This window comes from Artemia franciscana, chromosome 8 (genome assembly GCF_032884065.1).
Source record: "Artemia franciscana chromosome 8, ASM3288406v1, whole genome shotgun sequence".
NCBI classification, from domain to species: Eukaryota; Metazoa; Arthropoda; class Branchiopoda; order Anostraca; family Artemiidae; genus Artemia; species Artemia franciscana.
The window spans coordinates 14,357,728-14,384,037 of record NC_088870.1 but is presented as its reverse complement, the minus strand read 5'-3'; the positions used below and the strand labels follow the sequence as shown (position 1 = coordinate 14,384,037).

Below are 26,310 nucleotides of genomic sequence, written 5' to 3'. Positions count from 1 at the left end.
AACGAACCTAATTTAGAGTTTATCTGACAACTCCTTCCATAAAACCATATATGCCCCTGGGCATAACTTACAACCCAAACCCTCGGGATCGGAGGGGTTATCTCAACCTTGTTGGCATTGTTATATTGCCTTTGAATTATTTTGGACAACAAGGCTATTTCAATATTTTAGTCGGCTGCAGTTGGGGAAAAGAGGACGTGGAAGACGGCTAGTTGCCACCCGATCCCTTTTGACTCTAAAAAAAGAACTATTTTGGTATAGCTTTTAATCCTTGCCCTAGGGTTCTAGGGGATTGTGTCAAATCTGGAGGCATTGCTATTTAGTCTCTGTACTACTTAGGACAAAATTGATATGCCAAAATTTCGATCAAAGGTATTTAGAAAAAATAGGGCATGGATATATTTGCCCCCCGATCACTTCTGACATTTAAGAAGGTAACAAAACTTTCAGTTTTCAATCAAATTAGCCTCTTTCAAAGTTTCTTATGGCTACCTTTTCCATAAAACCTTATATGCCCCTGAGCATAACTGACAATCTTTGTCCCCTGCAGTGGTGGATCTAGGGGGCGAAGACCCCTCCCCCCTGACTAAGTTGTGAATTTGTGGTTGGGACCACTTGCTCTGGTTTGGGTTGGTATGAAAATTATTTGTTTTTGTAATTGGTTTTTAATAGTTTGTTTTTAATAAGTTTTTTGATTATTAAGAGTTTTGAAACAAGGTTTTAGTTATTTTGTGCGGTCTCTGTTGGACTCTACTAAAGACGCACACCGCAAAAGTTTTAAATTAAACTTAGGTTTATAGGCTCATCAAAAGAATATGTCCGTATTAAAACAAAAACCAACCGGGAGGTGAAAAATCTTCATTTTGTAATAACAAGGAGGGAAAATTTAAAATCCTAACTTTTCTAAGCTGTCGAAATGAAATTTCATGATTGCGCTGTGACAACGGTGCTGAAAAGCAAACTATTTACTTCTTTTTACTGTCATAAATTTTTTTTCGAGTCTTGCTATGGCACTGAAGTGAGGAAATTAACATCATTACTATTTTGGCTGTCTGTTTTACTTGTTGTTTTTTGTTGTTGTTTTTTTGCAACACGGGGGGTCGGCTCAACTTTGTTGTTTTTGGGGGATTTGCATAGTATGAAGTAAATGTATGAGAAGTGCAAATTTTTTAATTAAAGTTTTGGATTTCCTTGAGCAAATAGTGCCCACTTTACTGCTTATTTTCATGTAATTAAAGCTTTGTATTATATGACGTATCACCTCCTCTGTTCATCTTAAAACCATAAAATAAAGGCCAAACTCTTTAGAACTTCAGTAAAGGTTTGTTTAAGTATATACTTTAAACTAAGTATATGAGTCGAAATTCTCCTTGAAAGGTCGGAGTAATCATTTAAGAAGAATAGATTTTCGAGAATTTTTTTTATAAAAGAAGGCAAACAATTATGTCTTTTTTTTCTAGATGGTATAGATAGGTCTCTGAAATCTTAGGTAGAATCAGTGGAATGGCATCGATTTTTTTCAAACATTTACAAATAAAATATTGATAGATAGTGGAAATTCAATCAAATTGAGGCAACCACGGAAACGGAATGCAACTACAGTATTACTTCAGAATTTCTCACTTTCTTATTTCCAACCATACACAAAATATAATTGTATTTTTATATAGGGGTTGCATATATTTGTCCAAAAAAGTTTGTACACTGCTATATATATCGCTAAAGATTTTTATACTTATTTTTATACATCTAATCAAATCTCTACGATTAGTTGTTTATAGATCAAAATTTTTACATGACAATTCTCTTTCTTAATGCTTAATCCGAGTGAAATTTCAATTTTTTTTGTGCTTAACTTCCATATTGAGATTTAAACGTTTGAATTGAATATCTGAAAGTCTCTAGATCAAAACAAAATTAATTAGAAATCTCCACAGTTTGAAACCCTGAAAATTATGTCACCAATCTATACCTAGACGTTCACCAAAATATTGAGGTAGACATCGAATGTGTAATAAATAGATATGGTGGGAGTGGAAATTGAGAAATAGACTTTTCCTTATAAAATTGTGATATCTGCAATTGAAGCGAAATATATCAGACTTTAAAAAGCGGAAATATACGCTAATCTGTTATGAAAAGTAAAATTTTGAATAGTAAATTTTGAAAATTTTTTGAGAAAACGGTGATTATTTATTGCTTTATTGCCTAGAGTTAAAAAACTTGTTTTAAATGTCTCATGTGCATTTCAATCTCTTCGTTCTGTAAATTCTTGTTACTCCCTTAAGAGAACTAGTATTTAATGTTTAATATACCTTTTACGAATACAAAAGTTGTATCTTATCCTTATCCCCTACTCTTCATTGCTATCATAGTTACTAGGCGATGCCACAAAGTAAGGTGACATGCTAAAGGATTTGACCTATGCAATTGGTCAGAAAGAGTGCAAGACCCCAAGAAATGGTTCAAGACCCTTTTTTTACAATAAGAAGCTTAACTCATTCGCTATAGTGGTCAGAGGTACATAGGCAAAATAACATGCAGTAAATATTAAATATCATCTTTTCTTTATAGACGATGAACGGCTGTTTTTAAATACAGGGTATTTATAACTTACTATTTGTGTTTCAATATTTTTATACTATTTTAGTTTCAACAGATTTATTAGAAATTTAACCCTCACTAGATTTTAGATTAAATTTACGAATATTTCCACTAACTATCTACGACACATAATTGTCGACATCCTTTTGAAATTGCGGGCATTTCTTTGTTTGTAGTTTATTGAATTAACCTATTATGCCCCCGCCCCAAAGAAAATTCTGGATCCGCCTCTGGTCCCCTAGCTCCAATGTGTTTTGTCAACGCCGAATGCATTTTATATAAACTTTGGACTATTTTGAACAAAATTGCGGTCTAAACATTCTGGTCGGATGTATTTATTGAAAAAAAGGGAGAGGAGCTGATGCCCTTCAATCTATTTCGACTCTTCAGGTAGGAAACTGGAAATTTGAATTTCCACTCAATTAAGTCTCCTCGAAGGTTTATATGACCACCCCTCCAATAGAAACCATATTTTCCTGGGGCATATCTTACAACCCATGCCCCCCAGGCTCTGGGTGGCCGTTTCAACTCCAGAGGCATTGTTATATAATAAATGAACAATTTTGAACAAAATGGCTATGTAAAAACTTTGATAGCCCTTTTTGACGCCCTTCAGTCACTTTTAACTTCTTAAGTCACTAGAATATCCGACGTCCAATCGAATGAGCCCCCTTCAAAATATTGTTTGACCACCACTTGAATATGAAGTACCTCTGAGGAGATAAATAATAAAACGTTGATGTCTAGCATTAACTCTGATTTTCAAGTTACCATAATATTCAAACCTTAGGGACTTTGTCTCCTTAGAACCTATTTTCAAACCTATTCTAAAACCTGTAACTGGCAAAACCTCTAAAATTTCATTCATATTGCTCACATTTTCATCTAGGATGCTTAAATCATCAGCATAATCTAAATCCAGGAGATTTTTTCCTCTAATTTGATTTTGTGGTCTTCCATTGCCTTTCCTGTGCTTTTTATGACAAAATCCATCAAACTGGTCCATATAAAGGGCGATAAACTACAAAACCAGCTGCTGGCCTCATTTCCTACCCTAACTGCAATGTTATTCTCGTACATAGCACTATTGACCAATATATTTGTCTGATATACCATATAACGGTAAAACCTTTGCTTAAGCTCTTCTATCAACAGAATCAAACGCTTGCTCATAATCTATAAGACTGAGGACCAAGTTTGTCTGCTATCTCAGGCTCTTCTCGACTATTAATCTAGAAAAGAAAATTTGATCGAAACATCCTCTACCTTTTCTTAGAACCTCGCTATTCTTCTCTTAAACTTTGTCTACAGCATCTATTAGTCTAAGAAATATCATATTGCTAAGTAATTTGCTACCTACAGACACCAGATTAATTCCTCGACAATTATCAAACTCACTCTTATCGCCTTTATTATACAGCGGTTTAATTAAAGTTTTTCTAAAATCATATTTATTATCTTCAGCAGCTTATTTTTAACATCAGGGCCACCATATTTAAGAAACTTAAATACAAAAATATCAGCACCTGCAGTCTTGTTATTTTATAATCCTTTTAGTACTGTCGCTAACTCTTCCTCACAAAACAAATCTTCCTTCACGTCCAAATTGTCACAAACTTTTCATTTTCCTCTATATCTTCCTGTAACACTATCTCCATTCAAACAATTCTCAAAATGTTCTGCCTATCTTTCTTTGACCCTTTCCTTATTACTAATTGTGGCCCAGTTATTATCTTTAACTGGTATAATTCCAGACTGACTACTCCCTTTCAGTTTATTTATATACCAGTACAATATTTTATTACATTATTCCTTCTAACTACATATTTGCGATCCTCGACAATTTTATCCATGGCCTCGAATTCATATCTTTGTAATTCATATTTTAAATCTTTCTCCACTTTCTTTACATCACTTTTGTTTTTATACGATATATCACTCAGATAATTCTTTTGCAAGACTTTCCTCCTGTTAATCATACAATAGACTTTTTCACTATTATTCCTAGCTGTGGCCCTAACTCTCTTCCCATAGACACCATTAACAACTTCACAAATTGTTTTCTTATAGTTATTCCATACATCTTCCACATTTTCTAGATCTAAACACTTGAGTTTAGCATTAAACTGCTCATGCAAAGTAATTCTAAAATTCTCATCGTGCTGGTCTTTACTTTTAACATCAATAATAGCACCCTCATTCACTCTATTATCTTATATTGATCCTGCTAGTCTTCACTTTACAAAAACATAATCAATATGGTTTGCTGTCTTGCCATCACGTTATTACCATGTTAACTCATTGGTCATTTTATGACCAAACACCGTATAGGTTATAACCAGATTGTCATACCCACAAAATTGTAACAGTCTTTAGCCGTTGCTATTTTTCGTTCCTACACCAAACTTACCTAGGTCAACATAGCATCTATCTCTATTTCTACCAACCATGGTGCTAAAATCTCCTAATAAAAACACTATATTTATACTTGAGAACCTGTCTATTTGCTCCTTTAACTGTAGGAAAATTTCATATGGATCACTAGTATCTCCGTTGGCCGGCTCTTCACTGGCATATACTACTATAACTGATCTTCTGAATTCTTTAGTCGTAAAATAAGTGATTAGTATTCTTATATTAATGCGTTCCCAGCCTAAACAAGACTTAACAGCTTCCTTATTTATCAAAAGCTCTAGTCCCTATCCATGTGCCCGATCCTTCCTGCAAGAGTAAATAAATTCTATATCATCTAATTTCTTATAGAATAACAGTTATAGAAACGATTTTATTTGCACAATCTCTCGTAGTCATTAGACTAAATGGTGCTTGTGCTTACAAATAAAGGATTGAATCAAACGACGAAACAATCAGAAAACAAATAGGATTAAATAGACAATTGTTATACTTTGATACAAAGAAATGGATGAATGAGTTGGAAAAACGATCTATGTGTGAAGGAGGTGATGGTAATCTGTCAATGTTCTTCGACCCAGTACTTCGATGTTTCACTAAAACTGGTGGTAGTATCGATCTGTGTTGATCACTTCTGAGAAGATATTGGCCAAATTCAAGGATCAAACTTAGACGATGCTCTTGAAGAGAGGGAATTTGTAAAGTGGATAATGCTAACTTATATTTAGTAAAAGCATCACAGAATATTACTTTGACTGCTCTTTTTTGTATTGACTCAAGCTAGTCACTTTGGTAAATAGTGTTATTGACTTGTGGGCCCCATACGGGACATGCATACTCTAAAATTGGTCAGATGTAAGTGAGATAGGCTATGCTTAGTTGTGCCACTGAGAAACCAAATCGACGCATTAGAACAAGTGTCCGCAGTGCACTATTTGCCTTTTTGAGAATTGTATTGACTGAAGCCTGAAGGAGCAGTCGATGATAAACTTGACACCAAGCACTACTGCCGAAGATTCACTAGGATAAGGAAGAAGAGGACAAACAAAGTCTCTCTTCAGGGGATTAAAGCGAAGTATTTTAGTCTTTCCTTCGTTGATTTGGAAGCTGTTCGCAGTATATAGTTGTTGATTATTTCGTTACAGAATTGGGGAACAGCCTCAGACTTTTCAACAATGTACTTCAGTAGGACTAACAAGTCGTCTACATACTTAAATCTTTCTTCATAGCCGTAAAGGATGAAATTTATCACTGCCAAAAACAGTAGACTAGCAAGCTTAGTACCTTTTGGGGCTCCGCATGTAAGCTTGACCCATTCGGAGTCGGTATCTCCTGGGAAAAGACTGTAAACGCAAGGTGATAGCAGGCTTGTAAGAAATTGTTCACTAATAGGAGAATATGTTTGTGCGCACCCATGGTGCGTAGATTTGCGATAGCAACGAAGTATATCTCGGTGAACCTAAATTTTATCTCAGCATAGAATCAAGGTACTAAATAAACCTTATGATTACATTCTATTGGTTCTCAATCAAACTAAATGTGGCCTAGGAAGGCTATACTCAAACTTGGTATAGACAGTGAATTCATTAGTCTTCTATTTGAGCTTTGTTTAAATTTAACTGGAGGCAATGTTCAACTGCAAGCAGTAGCTATGAAACAGACAAAGCAACATCGTTCACTTGTACGTTCCCTAGCTTGCAAAAAGAAAAGAAAATATTTTTAAATAGAACGAGATTTTCAAGCGGGTTGTCATTTTTTTTCGTTGTTACTGCAAATAATCATGGGATTTGTGATTACTATTCTTAGATGATTACACTATTCTTTAGATGAATAAACCCTATAGATTGACACCAATTAACTCACTGTTTCACAAACAGAGCATTTTAAAGATAATCTTGATAAATCAAAAAGTTGTTAGTATTAAGAAGTACTTGTTACTTTTAAGATAAAACATATTAATATTATGAAAAAAACTTACTACCATTATAAAAAAAACTTATCATCATTAATAAAAAACCGTGTTACTAATAAGAATAAAAATTTGTTACCACAAGAAAAAATTTACTTTCTTCGAGAAACTTGCTAATGTTTAAAAGATTTTTGTTATTATTAAGAAGAACGTTTACTATTATCCCAAAAAAATTTTCTAATCTTAAAAAGATTTGTTAGTATTAAGAAAAACTTGTTACAATTAAGAGAAACAACTTGTTACTATTATCTAAATCATGCCAATCTAAACAAAAACGTTTTGCTATTAGGAGAAAACTTGTTACTGTTAAATGAAAAAACTTGCAAGTATTAAGACCAAACATGTTACTGCTAACAATAATTTTTAGTATTAACAAAAGACTTGTTGCTATTCAGAAAACCCTGTCATTACAAGAAATTTTTGTTAGTTTTAAAATTAATTTGTCACAATTAAGAAAAAAACTTTTACTATTATGAACAAACTTGCTAATGCTATAAAACACTTTTTGGAAATATGAAACACATGTTACTATTTAAAGACAATCTTGTTACTATCCTGAAAAAAACTTGTCGCTATTTAGAAAAAATGTTTTTATCAAGAACAAAATATAATTATGACTCGTTACTATTAGAAAAAATTTGTTACTATTGAGAAAAACTTGTTATCGTTAAGAAACAACTTTTACTATTGTCAAAAAACTTGCTAATCATAGAAACAAAAATTGGTATTAAGAAAAACACATTGTATAGCAGAAAAAAAGTTGTTACTATTCAGAAAAACCTTTTGGCATTATGAAGAACATATTACTTCTAAGAGAAATACTTGTTACTACTATCGAAATCATGCTAATCAAAAAAAAACTTGTTGCAATTCGAAAAAGTTTTTACCGTTCAGGAAAAACGTTTTAGTATTAAGCTAAATTTGTTACTCCTAAGAAAATTATTTTAGTTTTAAGAGAAAACTTGTTGCTATGAAAAAAGACCCTGTTACTTCTAAAAAAAATTTAGCATTAAGAGAAACTTATTAACATTAAGGAAAAATTTTTGTTATTATAAAAAAAACTTTTCTCTGTTATAATTTTGTTTGGCATTGTGAGAAATATTCGACAATTAAGAGATAAACTTGTTACTACTAGAAAAAAATACTTTTATAAGAAAGAATTATTAGTATTAATAACAAACTTGTTTCTATTGAGAAAAAATGTTTTTATCAAGAGCAAAATGTTATTATTCCTTGTTAGCATTAGAGAAAATTTGTTAGCATTAAGAAAACTCGTTACCACTAAGAATAAACTTTTACTATTATCGAAAAAACCTGGTAATCTTAGAAAAAAAATTCTCAGTATCAATAAAAACTTGTTACTTCTAATATGAAAACTTGTTATTATTATTGAAATCTTGCTGATCTTAAAAAACGTATTGCTTTTAGTAAAAAACTTGTTACTATTCATAAGAACCTTTTTTACAACGAAAAAAATTTGTTAGCATTAAGAAAGACTTCTTGTTATTATGAAAAAACTTCTTAGCGTTATAAAAAACTTTTCAGTATTATGAAAAACTTCTTACTATTAAGGGATAAATTAGTTACTATTAATAAAAAAAATTATTGCTATTATTAGGAAAAATTTATTGGTACTAGTAAAAAAAAACTGGTTGCTATTAGGGAAAATATTTCTTATTATTACTTGTTACCATTAGAAAAAAACTTGTGAGTATTAAGTAAAGCTTGTTACCATTAAGAAAAAAACCGTTACTATTATCAAAAAGCATTTAGTATTTGCTAATCGGAAAAAACATATTACAACTAAAAAATAAATTGCTATTGAGAAAAACGTTATTACTTTGGCGATTGACAAATTAAGAGCTAGTTGAAATAATATCAAATTGATCATTCCACATATATTCACAAATCAACGATTGCTAAAGGTAAACGCCTATACACCGATTCACTCTTTTATAAATGGTGAAAAAATTTCAAAACTTGCGTTGGCATTCTTAAAAAATGCTAGTGTCTTAGGATAAAGGACCACTTTCATTCCTTCTATGTAAAGTAAATGGAATTCCAATCTGCAATTTATCCTTTGATAAATCCTAAGGGACCCTATACAAATTGACGATTTAATCCTTGGATCGAGATTCACAATTATATGAAAATGGTATAACCGAAGAAGTGTTTGCAAAAGCTCATGGTATCATTGTATTGGATTTGCCCGGTACTCAAGATATGAGTATTTTCCAGACGGGCACGGTACGTTTAAAGTGCACCTTGGCAGAACCATTGGAAGAGAGTATTGCATCAATCTCACTAAATCAATTTGGAGCTTATTGGGAAATTATCCCTGATGGTAGTGTTTTATTGGACTTGGCATAATCCAAAGAAATCTATCAATCAATATAGTCAAATTCGATCCTTGCACGTCCAATTACAAATCTTATTGCATACCCTCGGATTTCCTAGAGCTTATTCATAATGGCAACAATAGCTTTATCATTTGTTAACAGTAGTCCATCAGCTTTAAAGACGGGGCATTGTCTATGAATCTTTCAAACAGCGAAGAATATTACATTTTTTGATCGTCTTGGGACTATGCATGCTACACGCCTCACATTAAAAAATGGAAGCGGAAAATTGGAAGCGAGTACAAAATGAACCAAAACCTCAACACTATTATGCACTATTATACACTATTATATAGATTCCGTACACTATTATATTTTATCTTTCGATGTTGAAGATATACTTAAAGTGAATTTCTTAGCATTTATGGTGGCAATCTTCGATTGAACGATTTCTAGTTGAAAATACTTTTTTCTATCTGAATAATATAAATTGTAGTGCCCTAAGGGTGAAATACATTAAAAAGTTCGTGAATTCGTTTATTAATAAAACTTGTATGTACAGAGCTCCCCTGTTCGTTGGATTTTTTTCTTCCTCATATAGGTAATTGTCGGAAACAATTAGTAATGGTTGCTCAATAGGATTCAACTTGTATTCATCTTGGCCAGCAAAGTCAAGGCCAAATTTTCTCCAATATAATCTACCTTCATTTTTAATATATATGTTATTGTAAAATTCATAATATATAATTCACGTTTTTCAATTTGTTTATTTGAATCAATTTTACACACGGAATTTTCATATGAAGAATCACTTTCTGTAACGGCCAAATTAAAACCAGTAGGTTTATAGTCACAGTAGTCGATATCTTCACAGTGATGTCGTGAAAACCAGACTGTCTTATTATTCCAACAATTGAACCTTAGAGCAGGTTTTTCCTTCCAAAAAAATTAAAACCACGACGATGCCAGTCTCTTAAAAATAAACTGAAATCACGTTTAGGGTTTTCATGCAATAATGCCAGGGTAAGTATTTTCCCATTGATTACATTTATCGCAGTGACAATTGGAGCATAGGATACCTCTAGTGCAGGAATCACAAACATCTTCAAGACAGGAATTACATTTCTTAATTTACATTTCGTGTCATCTATGCAATTTACATGGATTGAATAATCTACACTTTTCATTATAGTCATCAATAATAGTACAAATCTAAGAGAATGGCCATCTGCTCAATGTTTAGAAACACAATGGACATGTGTAAAAAATTTTAAATGTTGACTGCATCATTGCTAAAATGAAACTGACTCACGATTAATAAAAGGAATGTCAACTAGGAGGAGGAGGAGTAATCGCGTCGCGTCACAAAACTTTTCGACTATAGAAAATTTTCGACTTATTTGTTGTCACCTTGCAAAATAGCCGTCTAGCTAGTGGTGAAAAGTATATTGACAATATCCTTTTGTTCTGGTTCAATTAATGCATACATAAATTGAGTAAATGCATCTGGGCCTTGATGTGAAAGTTTCATGCAATAGTCCAAAGATGGAGACTAATTTCTCATTATATTATTAAAAATTCTTTGAAAAAATATTTTCCTTTGAAGAGATAATTGTAGAAAATTATCATTTAGAATCAAATGTTTTTCCAAAGTCAAAATATTCCGTATGACTTTTCGGTTCTCAAATCCAGGCATTCATAATCCTGATACCGTCACTACTGATTATAGACTAACGATGGTTCTTTCTCGCTAGTTCCAAACTTTCTTCTTTTTTATAGATTCATTCAGATCATTGTCTTCAGTATATTTCACAAATGTATTTAATATGTCTTATAATCTTTGTATATGCATTATCTTCCCCTTTGATGGAAAGTATAACTGGTCTTTCGACTTGAATTTGCTTAATAATATTACATAGGACTAAAAATTTTGTCTAATTGTAGGGTTAGCTTACAACCCCTTGTAATTTCTACTGCTACATTAGGTACTATAGACTTCATTTCAACTTTGTTAGGCCTTCAGTATCCAATAGATTAAAAGTGTCCATTAATAAACGATAACATCCTCAATGTTGACACACAGAAGTATTTTTTAATACTTAAGCAAATCTAGCAAGTCCAGCACGATTGCGTCATATTTGCCTGTAAATACTAGGCCATGATAATTTTTTTTTTAATCGGAACTTCCCCGCTTGACTAGCGGTCTCTGTTAAGTTCTATTACGTAACAATCAAGGAAATCCTGATTTGGCTGGTCCCTAAGGGATCCTGCCCCTCGTAAAACACACTGTTATGTAAAACCAAAACCCCATTATGTAAAAACCAAGGAAAGAATGATTTGACGGGGCCCTCGCAGATTTTTTAACACTCTATTAGGTAATTAAAACCTAAATATTTTAGAAAATATTCCTACAGGCACATACCTCTCTTAGAAAACACGCCCTATCATGTAATTGACACCTGCATCCTTTAGAAAAACAGTCCCTATTACGTAAGAGATACCTGCGTCTTGAAGAAGGTTTTTAAAAAAGTGTCGGAACTGGGATTCAGAGGGAAAGAGATATCACCAAAACCATGGAGTTTTATTCTGTATACTATTCTGACATCAGAATTTAAAGAATAATAAATCGTAGGTTAAGCTCGTATTTAAAGATCGTAGGTTAAGCTTCCAAATTATTAGAATTGACAGAATTACAAAATTCTCGGAGAAAAATGTGACACCAATCCTCTGTCTTACCAAACTCAACCACAATAATAAGTATAAATAGCTTGTAAAGAGAAGATGACTGCACTTTCTAACCGATAATAAAATAAATTTTCTTAACAATTTTAATTTTTTATCTATTGTTCTGAATCTATTTTTTAAACAGGTTTTCAAAATTTCACACATTTTCAAAGCCATTATATTTTAAAATTATTTCAACTTTAAAATCTGGCTAATTCCTTTTGAGCAGAGCTTTTGTCTTAAAAACTCTCAATTCCCCGAAAAATCAAAATATCAAAAATAAATTTGCAATAACCATTTAATTTATAAAACAGTGTCAAATGTCAAAAAATAAAAAAAAACTCTGAATTTTTTGTTTCAGGCTGGGAGATACGCATTTATTATCATCCTAATATTCAGCAGGTTGTAACAAGTCTTTCTGATGTAAGATTATGCAATGTTATGGCGCTACCATTCACTGGGACTCATTTGCCAGCCAGTCACATTGATTTAAGCGGTATTAATCCGCGAGTATGGCGATTTATGCCTCTTTTGGATGATTACGTGAGCATATTCTTGTCAAGAGACTCAGATTCGATAATATTAAAGAGAGAGGTTAGTGCAGTTGAAGAATGGCTCAGTTTCAATAGGTCATTTCATGTTATGAGGGACCACCATAGCCATCGTGCAACTATCCTAGCAGGTAAGTAAACTTAAAGAAAAAAATAACATTTAATCGAGTTTGTGTTGCTTGAGCCAAAGCATAATCTTGTAGTTACGGCTGAAAAAACATTACACACTAGAACGTCACAAATAATGTACTTCCTGGGTTATTTTGCAAATTGAGCTAAATTTAAATTGCAAACTGAGCCAAATTGAGCTAATTGAGAAAATTTAAGGCATCATTTTTCGTTTAATAGAAATAGTGGAAGTTTGGAATAACAGTTTGGGTATCTGAGTGACGAATACAGCACAAGATACAAAGATATATTTCTGGTAAGCAAGTTTTTGAACAAAATGAGTGTTTTTTTTTAAATTCAGTTCTATCTGTTTAAATTTCTCGCCTTTACAATTTGAGTCTGGCAGTAAATCGTTGAAGAACAGTGATCAGTTATGAAACTTGGCATTTTTTAAACAGATGTAACTGATTCTCTTGATGGAGCTTGTTGCTTCAGATAATTCTGCTCACCAGTGTTAAGAAAACCAGTTCATCAGTGTGGGATCAAAACCTAACTGTCGTTCAGCACTTGGACCGCGAGACAGCTTGATTATAATGATATTATTACATTTTAGTCTTTACTTTTGGAAATTTTCTCTCTTAGAGGCTCTTTAAACCCTCTTCCAAAAGACTGCTTAAAAAGATAAAAAGAAGAAAAGAATTACCTTCATTTGATTTTTTATGGCACTTGGTATTAACCAAGTGACATATAGCGATTGCAAATTCTGTCGGTCTGTCTATCGGTCTGTCTGTTGATATGTTCCGGCTTTGCTACTTTAGGCACTTCTGGGTAGGCTAGGACAATGAAATTTGGCAGGCATTTCAGCTATCGAACCAGATTAAATTAAAAATAGTGTTTTTCCCGAGTTGACCATTTGTGAAGAGTGGGGGACCCATTAATTTGGAAAAAATAGAAAAAAGGTAGTATTTTTAAGTTACGAACAGGTGCTGGTATCTTAATGAAATTTGATGTTTGGAAGAATGTTGTGTCTCAGGGCTCTTATTTTAGACCCCGAACAGATCAGGTGACATTAGGGGGAGCTGGAGGGGGAGGGAGCCTAAAATCTTGGAAAACGCTTAAAGTGGAGAGATCAGGGTGAAACTTGGTGTTAAAAATAATCAGAATTCCTAAATACGTGATGACATTCTCAAACTACAGACCTATTTCTCTTCTTCCCGTCATCTCAAAGGTTGTTGAAAAAGTAGTGTATCGTCGACTCTATTCATTTGTATTTAGTACTAATTCGACTGCTGGAAATTCTCTCATCACTAACTATCAGTATGGTTTTCGTCCCTCATTCTCTACCTTGTATGCACTTACTGATGCAGCACAGTTTGTGCGTGTTAATCTGGACAAGGGCTTGTGTGTTTTGGGTCTATTTCTTGACTTTTCAAAGGCCTTTGATATGGTTGACTACAATGTTCTTCTGTCTAAACTTCTCTTATTTGGAGTGCATGGGGTCCCACTAGAATGGCTTAGATCCTACCTCTCAGATAGATCTCAGTATGATTTGGTTATACGTACTTCTTCCTCTCCTTTTCCTGTATTGAAAGGTGTCCCACAAGGCTCTGTGCTTGGACCACTTTTGTTTCTAATCTACATTAATGATCTTTTTGATGGTCTTCATCCCCTTGTTCACCCTGTTCTTTTTGCTTATGACAGAAACTTTTATCATTGTTGCGGTGGACCTGTCATCTGCCACTTCTATAGCTCAAGGTCTTCTTGATAAAGTAAAGGATTGGTGCTGGTCAGATGGTATGGCTCTTAACAGCCGAAAGAGTACCATTGTCAACTTTAGGACCCCTTACAGTGTGAGAGACGTACAGGAGCTAATCACCCTGACTTTTGGGAATGATATTATACCACAAGCTACTATGGTGAAATGTCTTGGTGTGTATCTTGACTGTTTTTTTTCATTTAAACCGCATATAACTCACACCCGTTCCTTAATCCTCCGCCAGTCTTCAATGTTGCACCGGATTAAGTCATTTCTTCCACCTGATATTATGGTTTCTCTTTATTATGCTTTTATTTATCCTTACCTTTCTAATTGCTGCTCTGTCTGGGGCAATACTAATAAATCTCTTCAGTGCTCATTTCAAAGAGCCCAAAATAGGGCAGTGAAGGCTACTTTTCTTCTCCCTCTGATTTACCCTTCCTCTGATCTTTATAATGATACTGGATTAGCTCCGCTGGATCATATTATAGTTAAAAGTACTCTTTATTTAGCGCATTCTGCTTTTCTAGGTAATCTCCCACCTAGGTAATCACCTTGCAGCAGTTTTTCTCTCACGGACAGTCTCAGGTAGGTACTTTTCTTCTTTACGTAATTCTTCTCGACGATTTATTTTACAAGAACGATCCTCTACAGCAGCTCAGAGGTCTCCTGTATATCAGTCGATTCTATTGTGGAACTGTATCCCTTCGGATGTCCATCTTATTTCTTTCTGCAAATGTATTATTTCGTCGGGTCTTTCCAGTTCAATAATTTTTGTCTCTCTTTTTAATTCTATCCCAATTTGTATGTCACTTCTCTTCTTTTAAAATAATTTTCAGCTATATGTTAAATCTCCTTCTAAATCTTCTATCTGTTAAATGTCCTTTTCTTGTTCCAGTGTTTTTTTTTTGTTTTTTCTGTATAAATTTTAAAGAAGTATTTTATTCTTGTTCTCTGTGGTCCAATTACATGCAAAGCTTCTTGGGCCTAGTAACCACTTTACTTTTGTAATAGTTTTTCTTTTAGTATTATAAATTGATTGATTGATTGATTGATTGACATAACCAGAATGGCTCTGCTCTGTTTGGGGGAGTAGGGGGGAGAGTTAATTGTTAAAAATTAGAAGAAAAAGAAGAAAAATTAGAGGGTTAATTCTGAAAAATTAGAAAAAATGAGGTATTTTTAACTTACGAAGGAGTGATCGGATCTTAATTAAATTTGATGTTTGGAAGGATATTGTATCTCGGAGCTTTTATTTTAAATCTCGACTGGATCCAGTGACACTGGGGTTAGTTGGGGGGACCTAAAATTTTGGAAAACGCTTAGACTGGAGGGATCGGGATGAAACCGGATGGGAAAAATAATCATTAGTCCTAGATACGTGATTGACCTAACCGAAACGAATCCACTCTCTTTGGGGGAGTTGGGAGGGGGGGGGGGTCTGAAAAATTAGAAAAGTGAGGTATTTTTAACTTACGAAGGAGTGGTCAGATCTTAGTGAAATTTGATGTTCGGAAGGATATCATGTCTAAGAGCTCTTATTTTAAATCCCGACCGGATCCAGTGAAGGGGAAGTTGTGGGGGCGGAACCTAAAATCTTGGAAAATGCTTAGATTGGAGGAATCGGGATGAAGCTTGGTGGAAAAAACACAAGCTCTAGATATGGGATTGAAATAATCGGAACGGTTATGCTCTCTTTGGGGGAGTTGGGGGAGAGTGTTAATTCTAAAAAAATCTGAAAAAATGAGATATTTTAACTTACGAAAGAGTGATCGTATTTTAATGAAATTTCACGTTTAGAAGGACCTCAAAACTCAGATCTATTATTTTGAATCCCAACCTGATCAAATGTCATTAGAGGGGGGGGGGGCGAAAATTTTGGAAAAATTTTAAAGTTGAGATATCAGGATGGAACTTAGTGGAAAGAATAAGCACAAGTCCAAGATAGGTGACTGACATAACCGGACCGGATCTGCCCTCTTTGCTGGAGTTGCGGGGGGGGGGGTAATTTGGTAAAATTTGAAAATAATGATGTATATGTAACTTACGAACGGACTATCAGATCTTAATGAAATTTGATAGATAGAAGAATCTTGTGCTTTAAAACTCTAATTTTAAATCCCAAAAAGATCCGGTGACATTGAAGGGAGCTGTATGGGGAAACGGGAATTTTGGGATAACGTGAAAATCGAAGTATCTTACAAATGGGTGATCGGATCTTAATGAAACTTGATATATAGAAGTATCTTATGTCTCGCACGCTCCATTTTCAATTCGAATTGGATCTGGGGCCATAGAGGGTTGGAGGTGGGAAACAGAAATCTTGGAAACCGGTAATCTCGGGAAACGCCTAGAGTGGAGAGATTGGAATGAAACTTGATGGAAAGAATAAGTACAAGTTAAAGGTACGATATTGACATAATTGGTATGGATCCGTTCTCTTTGGAGGAGCTGGGGGTTGTTAATTTGGAAAATTAGAAAAATTGAGGCATTTTTAACTTAAAAACGGGTGACCTGACCTTAATGAAATTTGATATTTAGAAGGAACTCATTTCTCAGAGCTTTTATTTCAAATCAAGACAGGATTTGTTGACATTGGGGGGAGTTGGAGGGGAAAACCAGAAATCTTGGAAAACACTTATAAATGTCGTAGATAAGTGATTGACGTAACCGGATTGGATCCGCTCTCTTGGGGGAGTTAGGAGGTGGGTTTCAGTGCTTTGGCGAGTTTAGTGCTTCTCGACGTGCTAGGACGATGAAAATTGGTAGGCTTGTCAGGGTGCTGCACAAGTTGACTTGATAAAGTCGTTTTCTCCGATTCAACCATCTGGGGGGCTGAAGGGAAAGGAAAAATAATAAAATTCGAGGTATTTGTAACTTAAGAGTGGGTGGTCGGATCTTAAGGAATGTTGATATTTAGAAGGACCCCGTGACTCAGAGCTCTTATTTTAAATCCCGACCGGCATTAAGCCTCTGATTTTCATTTAAAGCAATCTATTGATTCTTAGATTTTTGCTAGAGCTCATACCATATGAGCTTTTGGGTCTTGGCTCTTCCAACCTCGTCACAAGTGCCATATGAGCTCTTAGCTCTTGTTTTTCTTTAGAATACTACAAAACAGTTTAATGAGTGCATAAATTAACACTTTCTTAGAAATTGATATTTTAGTAATTATGTGCAATTAAAAGAGGTATCTGAGCAGCTATAAGATGGATAGGATGGTTAACGTATCAGGTTTCTATGTTTTGCGTTATCCAACCAAGAAATAGTCATTATTTACTACGGTACCTGAATTAAATCCTTCAGATTCTTATCACCTTAGGGATAACTCCAGTTTTAAATACTCTTTCGCCTGTTTATTTTAACTGCCTTTTATAGAAAGGTTAAAAACTCAAAATATACTTTCCAGAGCACCGTATTGTCTCTTCGGCAAAATAGGTAATATCATAAGTCCCATATATTAAGACATCATGTAAATATTTTGATAGTACAGCACATAAAAAAGAACAACACAAAACTGAAATTCTAGGTTTCTGGACCAGACCTATAAACCTCCCAAAAGAAACGTCTTGCATGATTTTTTTGTGCTGTTTATTACCCTCCACGTAGTGGATTTAAGAGTTTGCTGAAGGCATATCTCCAACTTTTTACTGACAAAACTCACTGCAAGTATCCTTATATCGCAATTACATTGTGTGGTGATTTTAATAAGCAAGACCAAAATTGGCTTAGCTCCGCTCTTAGTCTTGATGAAGTGGTCAAGTCACCTTCAAACGGTGATAAAAACCCTTGATTTGATTATCATCAATATTGTAGGTTACCAATATGACCCCAACATGGCCCCTCCATTAGTGGCAAGCGACAATCTATGCGTTATTTGACCCATTCTATCATCCTTTCCCTAAATCAATTTATCTGATATTCATATAGACCCATTATTGACGAGAAGGTTGCCCATTCCAAAGTAAAACTCAGCTCCAAATCTTGGGCCGATATTTTATTTCTTACCAATGGCAATGAAATTGCTTCCAAGTTTTCAGTAGAACTTAACTAGCTGTACTGTGACACCTTTTGAGTGAAAAAAGTTAATCACAAATCCAATTGTGAGCCATGGAGAATTAAAAAAATTACAGTAAATGAACACGATAGGCTCTTTAAGGAGGTATTTTCCAAGAATCTCGGAAACTTTGAAACGCTTTTGTTATTGAAATCCGTAAGGCAGGGAAAGGGGCTTGGTACTCACGTGTTCAATAAGTTATTGTATTCTGACTCTAAGAAATTCCACAAAAGTTTTCAATACTTCATGGGCAAGGTCTCTTCGAAGTGTTTATTACTGGATGGTAATGGCGACCCAGTGAGTGGGGATATCATGAATGATCATTTTGCCTCAATTTGTAACATTCACCCGCTAATCCGATGTATGATGGCCAGCAGTTCAGCTAGTGATATTCCTGTGAACGAAATACATCCGACCCAACTTTAATTCGAAATTCCTGATACAAATGCGTCTGTATACCCGGGTGATATCCCTACCAAATTGATTGTGAAATATTCCCAGTATTTAAGTGCACCTCTAACTGCTATTTTTAATCTATGTTTTGTAGATGTTATTTTTCCAGTGTGTTTTAAACAAGCTAATATATCACATATATAAAGAAAAATTAAGACCCCCAAAGCTATCTCTGACTTAAGAACAAAATAAAAAACCTCTATTTTTTTAAATTGAAAGTTTTATTTAGAATTTTCTTGTTGACGATGTTCAAGGTGTAATCAACCCAAATCAGTCTGGCCTTAGGCCACATCATTGCATCATGCATCTCTTAATTTATATACTGCACACTTGTTTTGGTGATATTAGCAAAACCTTCGACAATTTGGATCATCAGACGGTAATTGATAATGCAAGAGCCTTAGGTACCAGAAACTTTGTTTTGCGTATCGTAGCTAGTTTTTGTCTGACATTGAACAATGTTCAGTCCTCCCTGACTCCCTAAATCAACAGGTTTTTTCTCGATTTTCTACTGAGTCCCTCAAGGGACAAAATTAGGTCCTTTAGTCTTTTTAATAATGATTTAGCATGTTTTGACCACTCTTTTAAATGCGCTGATAATTTGACATTGCTTAACTCTTGTCGAACCACTACTACTTTTTACGTTACACTAGACTCACTCATTTACAATTCAAAGAATGATATTTATAATGTTCAACTCAATTTAAGCATACCCAAAAGCAGTGTCACGCTATTTCCTTTTTTATAAATATACCACCTATTGATACTGATCTTTGAAGACCAAAATTAAATACGGTTAAACCACTTGGTGTGCAGTTTGACAATGACTTCAAATTGATGTCCCACACTTCCCAATTATTTAAATCTTTAATTTTTCTCTTTAAATCTCTCTCTCTTCTCAAAAATGTATCTATATGAATCTGGAACCTTGAAATAATTTATTGTTCTTATATAAGACCCTGTATAGAATATACTTGCCCTGTCTGGCACCCTGGGTTGACCAAAGGCCAATGTTCGAAAATTGAAAGTATTCAAAGAAGAGCAATAAAAATTATAATAGTGACATCCTATGCTACATATGGTTTGGGTTTGACACACTTGAACTTACTACATTGGAATAACGACGTTACATCCATACCATGAATCATGGTAACAAATGTCCTAGTTCTGTCTGTCATCGATGTCCCCCCCCCCTTAAGGAAAATCTTTCAATCCTTCCAAGTACAAGACTCAAGGCTCACAGAATTCCAAAAGCTTTTGACTTGTCCCTGAATATTGATTATAAGGTAAAAAAAACTCTTGTTTTGTTTCCCATCTTGTTAATTGGTACACTTTTTTTTAGGTTTTTGTTTTATCACTTAAATTTTTGACCTGCTTATGCCCACCTTTGTGCTATTTTAGCAATTAAATTGTATTCTGTTTTATTATATTTTCATTGCCAAGGCTTTTAGTAGCCTAATTTCATAGAATTGCATTAGCCTAAGTTAAAAAAATAAATAAAAAAATGCAAATCCAGTCCCGATTCTTTTACGGCACGAATTTTTAGTCTTTTTAGTAAGGTGAATGCCTTCTCCTTTGCTGTAGCATTCAACTTTAAAGTTTATCGCCATGGCTCGGTAGCTGTTAGGCTGTTTCAGAGTAAGTTTGACCTCTAGACTACATCTTACAGTCCATGTATAGAAAAGACAAGGATAGTCCAGAGCTATTATTTTAAGTTGTTTGGTCTTTATTATAGTAGTATGTGGTGAGCCTGCCACCCAAATTCATTGCAGTGGGAATCAAACTCCTTGTTACAAAACAAACAATGTGCTCTTACAGGGCAAAATCAAACAAAACAGGTTTTTAATTTTTATTTGGATAGAAAATTCTCATAACAATGAAATTGCAGTTAAAAATATCAATTTTGAATAGTCTTTATATTCGTACATTTTTTTTTTTAGGAATGTGGGGAGCCCGGTTGGATAAACGAGGAAAAGAAATAAGAGAAGCAGCAGTTAACATGGTTTTAAGCTCACAGGATGATTTAAAAAGCACTGATCAAAGACAATTAGCCTACCAAATTTGGCCATTAGTTAAAAACGACTCTGTAAGTTTGAAATGGCTCGAATTTCACCAATATGTTTTTTGTTGTTTTTTATAGACCCATTCTGAGGTTGATGTTAACTGTTATTTCTTGTGGATATGTTTGGGTGTCCCTTTTCCATATCGTGTTTTGTCACATAAAGGGGATTTTTTTATGTTAAGTCTCTTTGTTAATAGTTTATTCTAAATTAAAAAACTAAATAAAACAAGATTTTGAATAATTTCCTGACAATTATAATTTCGCAATATTTTGGACAAAAAAAATGTTGGACATTTTGGTTTAGATTTAGTTGTATGTAAATTGAAATTCCCCTACAAAATCTCGCCCTGACTAAGCATAATGAATGTAAATAGGTCAGGAAACAGCAGTGACTAGATCTGACATAAGAAAGAAAAACAAAGAAAGAAAAAACATAAATGCAGACCTGGGTCTCAATTAGACAGTAAACAGACCTTAATTAGTGTTAAAAGAGATGAAAGGCCTCAAAGAAAGTGTTAAAAGAGATGAGCAAAACATTTCAAGGACATAATAAACCATGTCAAATTTACTGAAAGAGATATAGGAAAGAATGAAAAGGCTTATGACTTATGACCTGGAAATGAGGTTAATGGCTTGTTGGAGATTGAATCAAGCATTAAGTAGGGTTGTGTTCGATGCACATTAATATCGACCATTTGGATAAGCTTTATTTTAGGGAGCATAGCAAAAGCTTTGGGAGTGCATGAAATCAAACGGAAAGGAAAGACTCTCTGAACTCAAATTCTGCAGAAGATATGAGTATCATAGACACATATACTGGGAATATGAATGAATTTGTGATGGTTTTGAGAGTTCAGGATGCAAGAACAGATTCGAAAACTAATGTCAAGAAGAAAAAGCTCGCTTAGACTAGTATAAATGAATTTGAAGAAGTGATGTAGAGTAACAAGTTTAATAAGACCAATGGCTTCACTTATCTGGGTAGTAATGTAAAAGATGGTAGATGCAGTGAATATACAAAAAGTACAATATACAAGTTTTATTGCAATTTTTTTCAACGTTTTGAGGATTGGAAGAATAAGGAGGTGTTTCTGCGAACAAATATTGAAATATGGAAAGCTACAGTTTTGTTACAAGGACTCTATCAGAAACAAGCTATAAAAGAAATGTGAGTCTGTACCACTTCATAGGGCTATAGTTAGAGAATGGTTGAGGTAGCTAGGATATGATTTACGGCTAACATATGATAGATTGCCGAATATCATCCTTGTTGGCCTAAGTGGGGAGGGAAGGGGTCGTAGGGATGTTTTTTAAGGAAATTTTAGCCTCTTGGGAAATGGTAAATCTGGACGTATTGAACAGACTGGGATGTAGTAGCAGTGTTTGCAGCTGTGGAGGCTTGAGACGGTTTGATGCTGAAATTAGTTTTTAGTAGTAGTTATTGTAGTCGTTTTAGGAGCCACTTTATTTTCTTTAGCAGTATGTAAGTATTGTATTATACTGTTTGAGTGTCCGACTTACTTTTATTTTAATGATTATAGTCTGCTAATTTTGTGTTCACTAGTTCTAATACTTTCGTCGGCAGTTTAATTTATACATTTTCTTCTTTAGGTCGTTCATGATTCATATAATTGCAAAAACCACCATTTGAGGAGCTGTGATATAACTCTTCCTTTTCCAACTAGACGAGAAAACTTAACATTTGTTGGTCAAGTGGCAAGTGGCAAGTGGCTTTTTATTGAAGAGTGTCCTGAAGAATGTAGACCGATGGAACATAAGGAGTGGTACTTTTGCTGATTTAATCAATTGTAATACACAATTGTGTGCGTGTTTGTTTTTCCCTCTGTGTGTTAATGTCTCTCCTCCCTGCCTATGTGTGTGCTTGTGTGTCTGACTTTTTGTGGTTTTGTGTATGTGTTTGTGTGTATGTATGTTTGTGTGTTTGTGTGGAATTGTGTGTTTGCGTGTTTTTTCCCCCTATATGTTCTGTGTCTCCGACCGTCCTTGTGTCTATTTCTCTTTTTTTAATAACATTGTCTTTCTAAGGAAAAGTAAAATAGTATTTTATACATTTTGATTTATCAAATAGTTCGTGGGAACGAAGTGTATGTAAGGAGTGATGCGACTTAATAGTAACTGAAACTCTAAGAAACTGAGAATCATAATAACAATAAAAACTCTATAAAATTGAATATTAATTCTTGTTCAAAGTGAAAATACAATCAAGTTTAATGATACCATCAAAAGTTGAGTATAAAAATTGGTAAACCATCAAAATTTGGATTGGTAATGTTGTCAATTAAAAATTTAAAATAATTTTTGAAAAAGGAGGGAGACATCCTTAAGAAATCAAGTGATCACAACAAAAAACACCCTATTTTATTAGGAATATCAAAAAACCTTGCTCTATTTGTATCATACTCCCGTGCACAAAATCTGAAATTAAATTTTTTTTTGTGAAAAGATAGATCTAGGAAGTTTGTTAATTTGTTGTTTTTTTCGTAAGATTTATCTCATCAAACCAGACGTGGATCGAAAAAGAACTTATTTGTTTGAAAATTAAATGTTATAGTTCTCTTTTTGAGCGACCAAATATATTGCGGGGTAGTATATCTCCCTTTGCATCTCTCATTGGTACTTTATGGGTCTAGTCCATTGAAATTAACTATAATTACTTTTTAAACCTATTTTTCGAGGGGAGATAATTTTGGAGGGAGGGAAGGCCTGAGAATTATTACAAAGTCGAATTGTTTCATGGGGAAAGGACATTCTCCATGTTGAGAGCCGGACAAGTAGCACTATTTTTTACTTCTCTAAATCTAGTATTTACTATTTGAAAATATATCACTGATTTTAATGAGAAGATATTATATTGTAGGGATTATTACTTGTTGAAAGATAATTTTGTGGAGGTAATTTTCAGTGAGGAGGAAATGTTATGGGGAAAGCTTCAAAAGTACAAGAGGAATTTAAGCTAGTATGAACATTTCGAGGGGAAAATTATTCATGACGAAGGAATTCGTAAGAGGGGGAAGATAATTTTTAAGGAAGATGGATATCTATGCAGAATTGGATATTAACGATTTTTTTTTATATACAATCTTAGAATTGATGTTTACAAAATATAAATCAAAAACAGCTCTAGCAAGCAATTCAATTCAAAAATAAATTTTGGCTAAAAGTGAAAAGCATCATTAAAACTTAAATGAGAAGTTTATTTTGTAGAAATATAAACTTCATACAATGGTAATGAGAGGCGGATTTGAAGCCCTGAAAATTATTTGCATACCAATCGATAATGTATGAAGGGAATGTCTAAATCAAAGTGGAAAAAAATTATTTTCATTTTGATCTTAATTTTGCTCCTTTCACTCAATGTTGCGTATTATCAGTCGGAATCTTTTTATTAATAGTTTACAGAAAGTATTTTTACTGTATAGTCAAAAACCAACAATATCTAGATTTCCACTTTACTTAAAAGTGTTTATACCTTTTCCTCTCTTTTAGACCTTCAGTTGTCTGTCCCTTTATTTGTTTCTTTGCTATCTGTATCTTTATCTAACCTTATATCCATCTGTTCTATAGTTTATATATATATATATATATATATATATATATATATATATATATATATATATATATATATATATATATATATATATATATTTAACCCTTTCAAGCTCCAATTGAATGAGCCTTTTTTGAAATATCTACGACAACAAATGGCAAATTAAAAATTTACATCTTACACCCTTTGGGAAAATAAGAGGTGTTGGGGGGACCAGACCTCCCATCACTCTGAATACTTTCCTCTTAAGTCCTCTCTCTTTACTCTAAAACTTTACTTCTCTCCTAATTCTTTAAGAAAGAGCTCGAAAATATTGGGGTCGTTAAATTGGAATAAAAAGCTTTGTAAAAGTAATAGAGACTTTAGTTTAACGAGCAAGGGATTTAAGAGGGTACGGCCCAATTATATATGGAAATTTTTTTTTAATTATGCTCTATACTTTAGGTTGAAAAAACCTATTTTTTTTTTTTAAATTTTTATGATTGATAATCAGATCACACCAGAAAATTTGCATCGCTCAAAGTGGTTTAAACACATCAGCATCCTCTCCTCTCTCCAATTTGCAACCACCGACACTCTTTTATACTGGATGATTGAAAATTACGCCTTGATTTGCACAATTTCAACAAATATAACCTGAGTCAACTTGGTCACTCCTAGAGCACCCCCCCCCCCCCAATCTCAGCACCAATAATAAAGGTCTACACTCAAAATATACTTGTGAACTAGGAAGAATTAGACAAGAAGTCCCTAACAATTACTTACATTAATTACGTATATGAAAAGGGTTACACCCTCCTCAAGGCCTCGCTCTTTACGCTAAAGTTACTATATAATAAAAAAATGCCTTATTATTCCAATTATACGGCCATTGTGTTTCAGGAATCATTCTTATAGAATTGGGACAAAAAGTCAAAACCTTACCGTAAAGTGCAAGGCAGCCTCTTTCATATAGGTAATAATTTCTTTCCATTTAAAGTTTTGATGTCGCGCCCTACTTTAAGCTTATTTTTTCTTATTTCTGATCATTTTTAAATATTACCAGGAAATCCAACTCCCCACCATTCAGAATTCCTTTTACGTAAAAACAATTCCCTCCAGGGTAAATCTCTCATATAATTTCATTCTAGCTGAAAATTCTACCCAGAAAATTTCTTGGGGACGATTTCGGATGAAAAACTTTTCTTAGCGCACTTTCGTTTGAGAAAGACATCTGGTTGTTAATAAAATCATGCCAGTAATCCCCTCCTCCTTGCAAAAGTTTCCGGAAAAAAGCCAGAAAAATACATTTTCCAGGAAAGGCTTTTTTTGGGAGGAGGGGGGAGGCTATAAGGAAAACTTTAAAAAAGCATCAAAACTATGATGATTTAACCCACTCCCTTATGATTTTTGGGAGTATTTTTGGTCTACGCTGTTATTATGAAAGTTAAGAGTAACATTAAAGCCCAAAATGCGCATAATTTATTCTTTACAGGAGAAAGAATGCCCCTTCCTCATCCAAACCTCCACCTCAAGGTAACAGAAACTTTGAAGTGTCATCATTAGATCAGAACTTGAGAGAGTTAAAGTCCTTTTTTAAACTCAATAGGAATTGGAGTCCAACCAACCACAGTTGAAGGTATTTTCCTTTTTTTCAGGCAGAAAGGGGTAGTTTTCTGGGGTATATTTTACGAGGAGGTTTTCTGAGAGGGAGGGGGTAAGGGGGAG

The 26,310-nt window shown here is 33.8% G+C and overlaps 1 protein-coding gene across 1 annotated transcript; it reads left to right on the top strand.

Annotated features, from left to right (window-relative positions):
- Positions 1-5,527: 5,527 nt before the first annotated feature.
- On the top strand, positions 5,528-26,219 carry LOC136030626 (uncharacterized). The gene is made up of 5 exons (XM_065709694.1): positions 5,528-5,624; positions 12,410-12,730; positions 20,914-21,059; positions 22,647-22,819; positions 26,078-26,219. The coding sequence occupies exons 1-5, from the start codon at positions 5,528-5,530 to the stop codon at positions 26,217-26,219; spliced, it is 879 nt and encodes a 292-aa protein (XP_065565766.1).
- Positions 26,220-26,310: the final 91 nt, after the last annotated feature.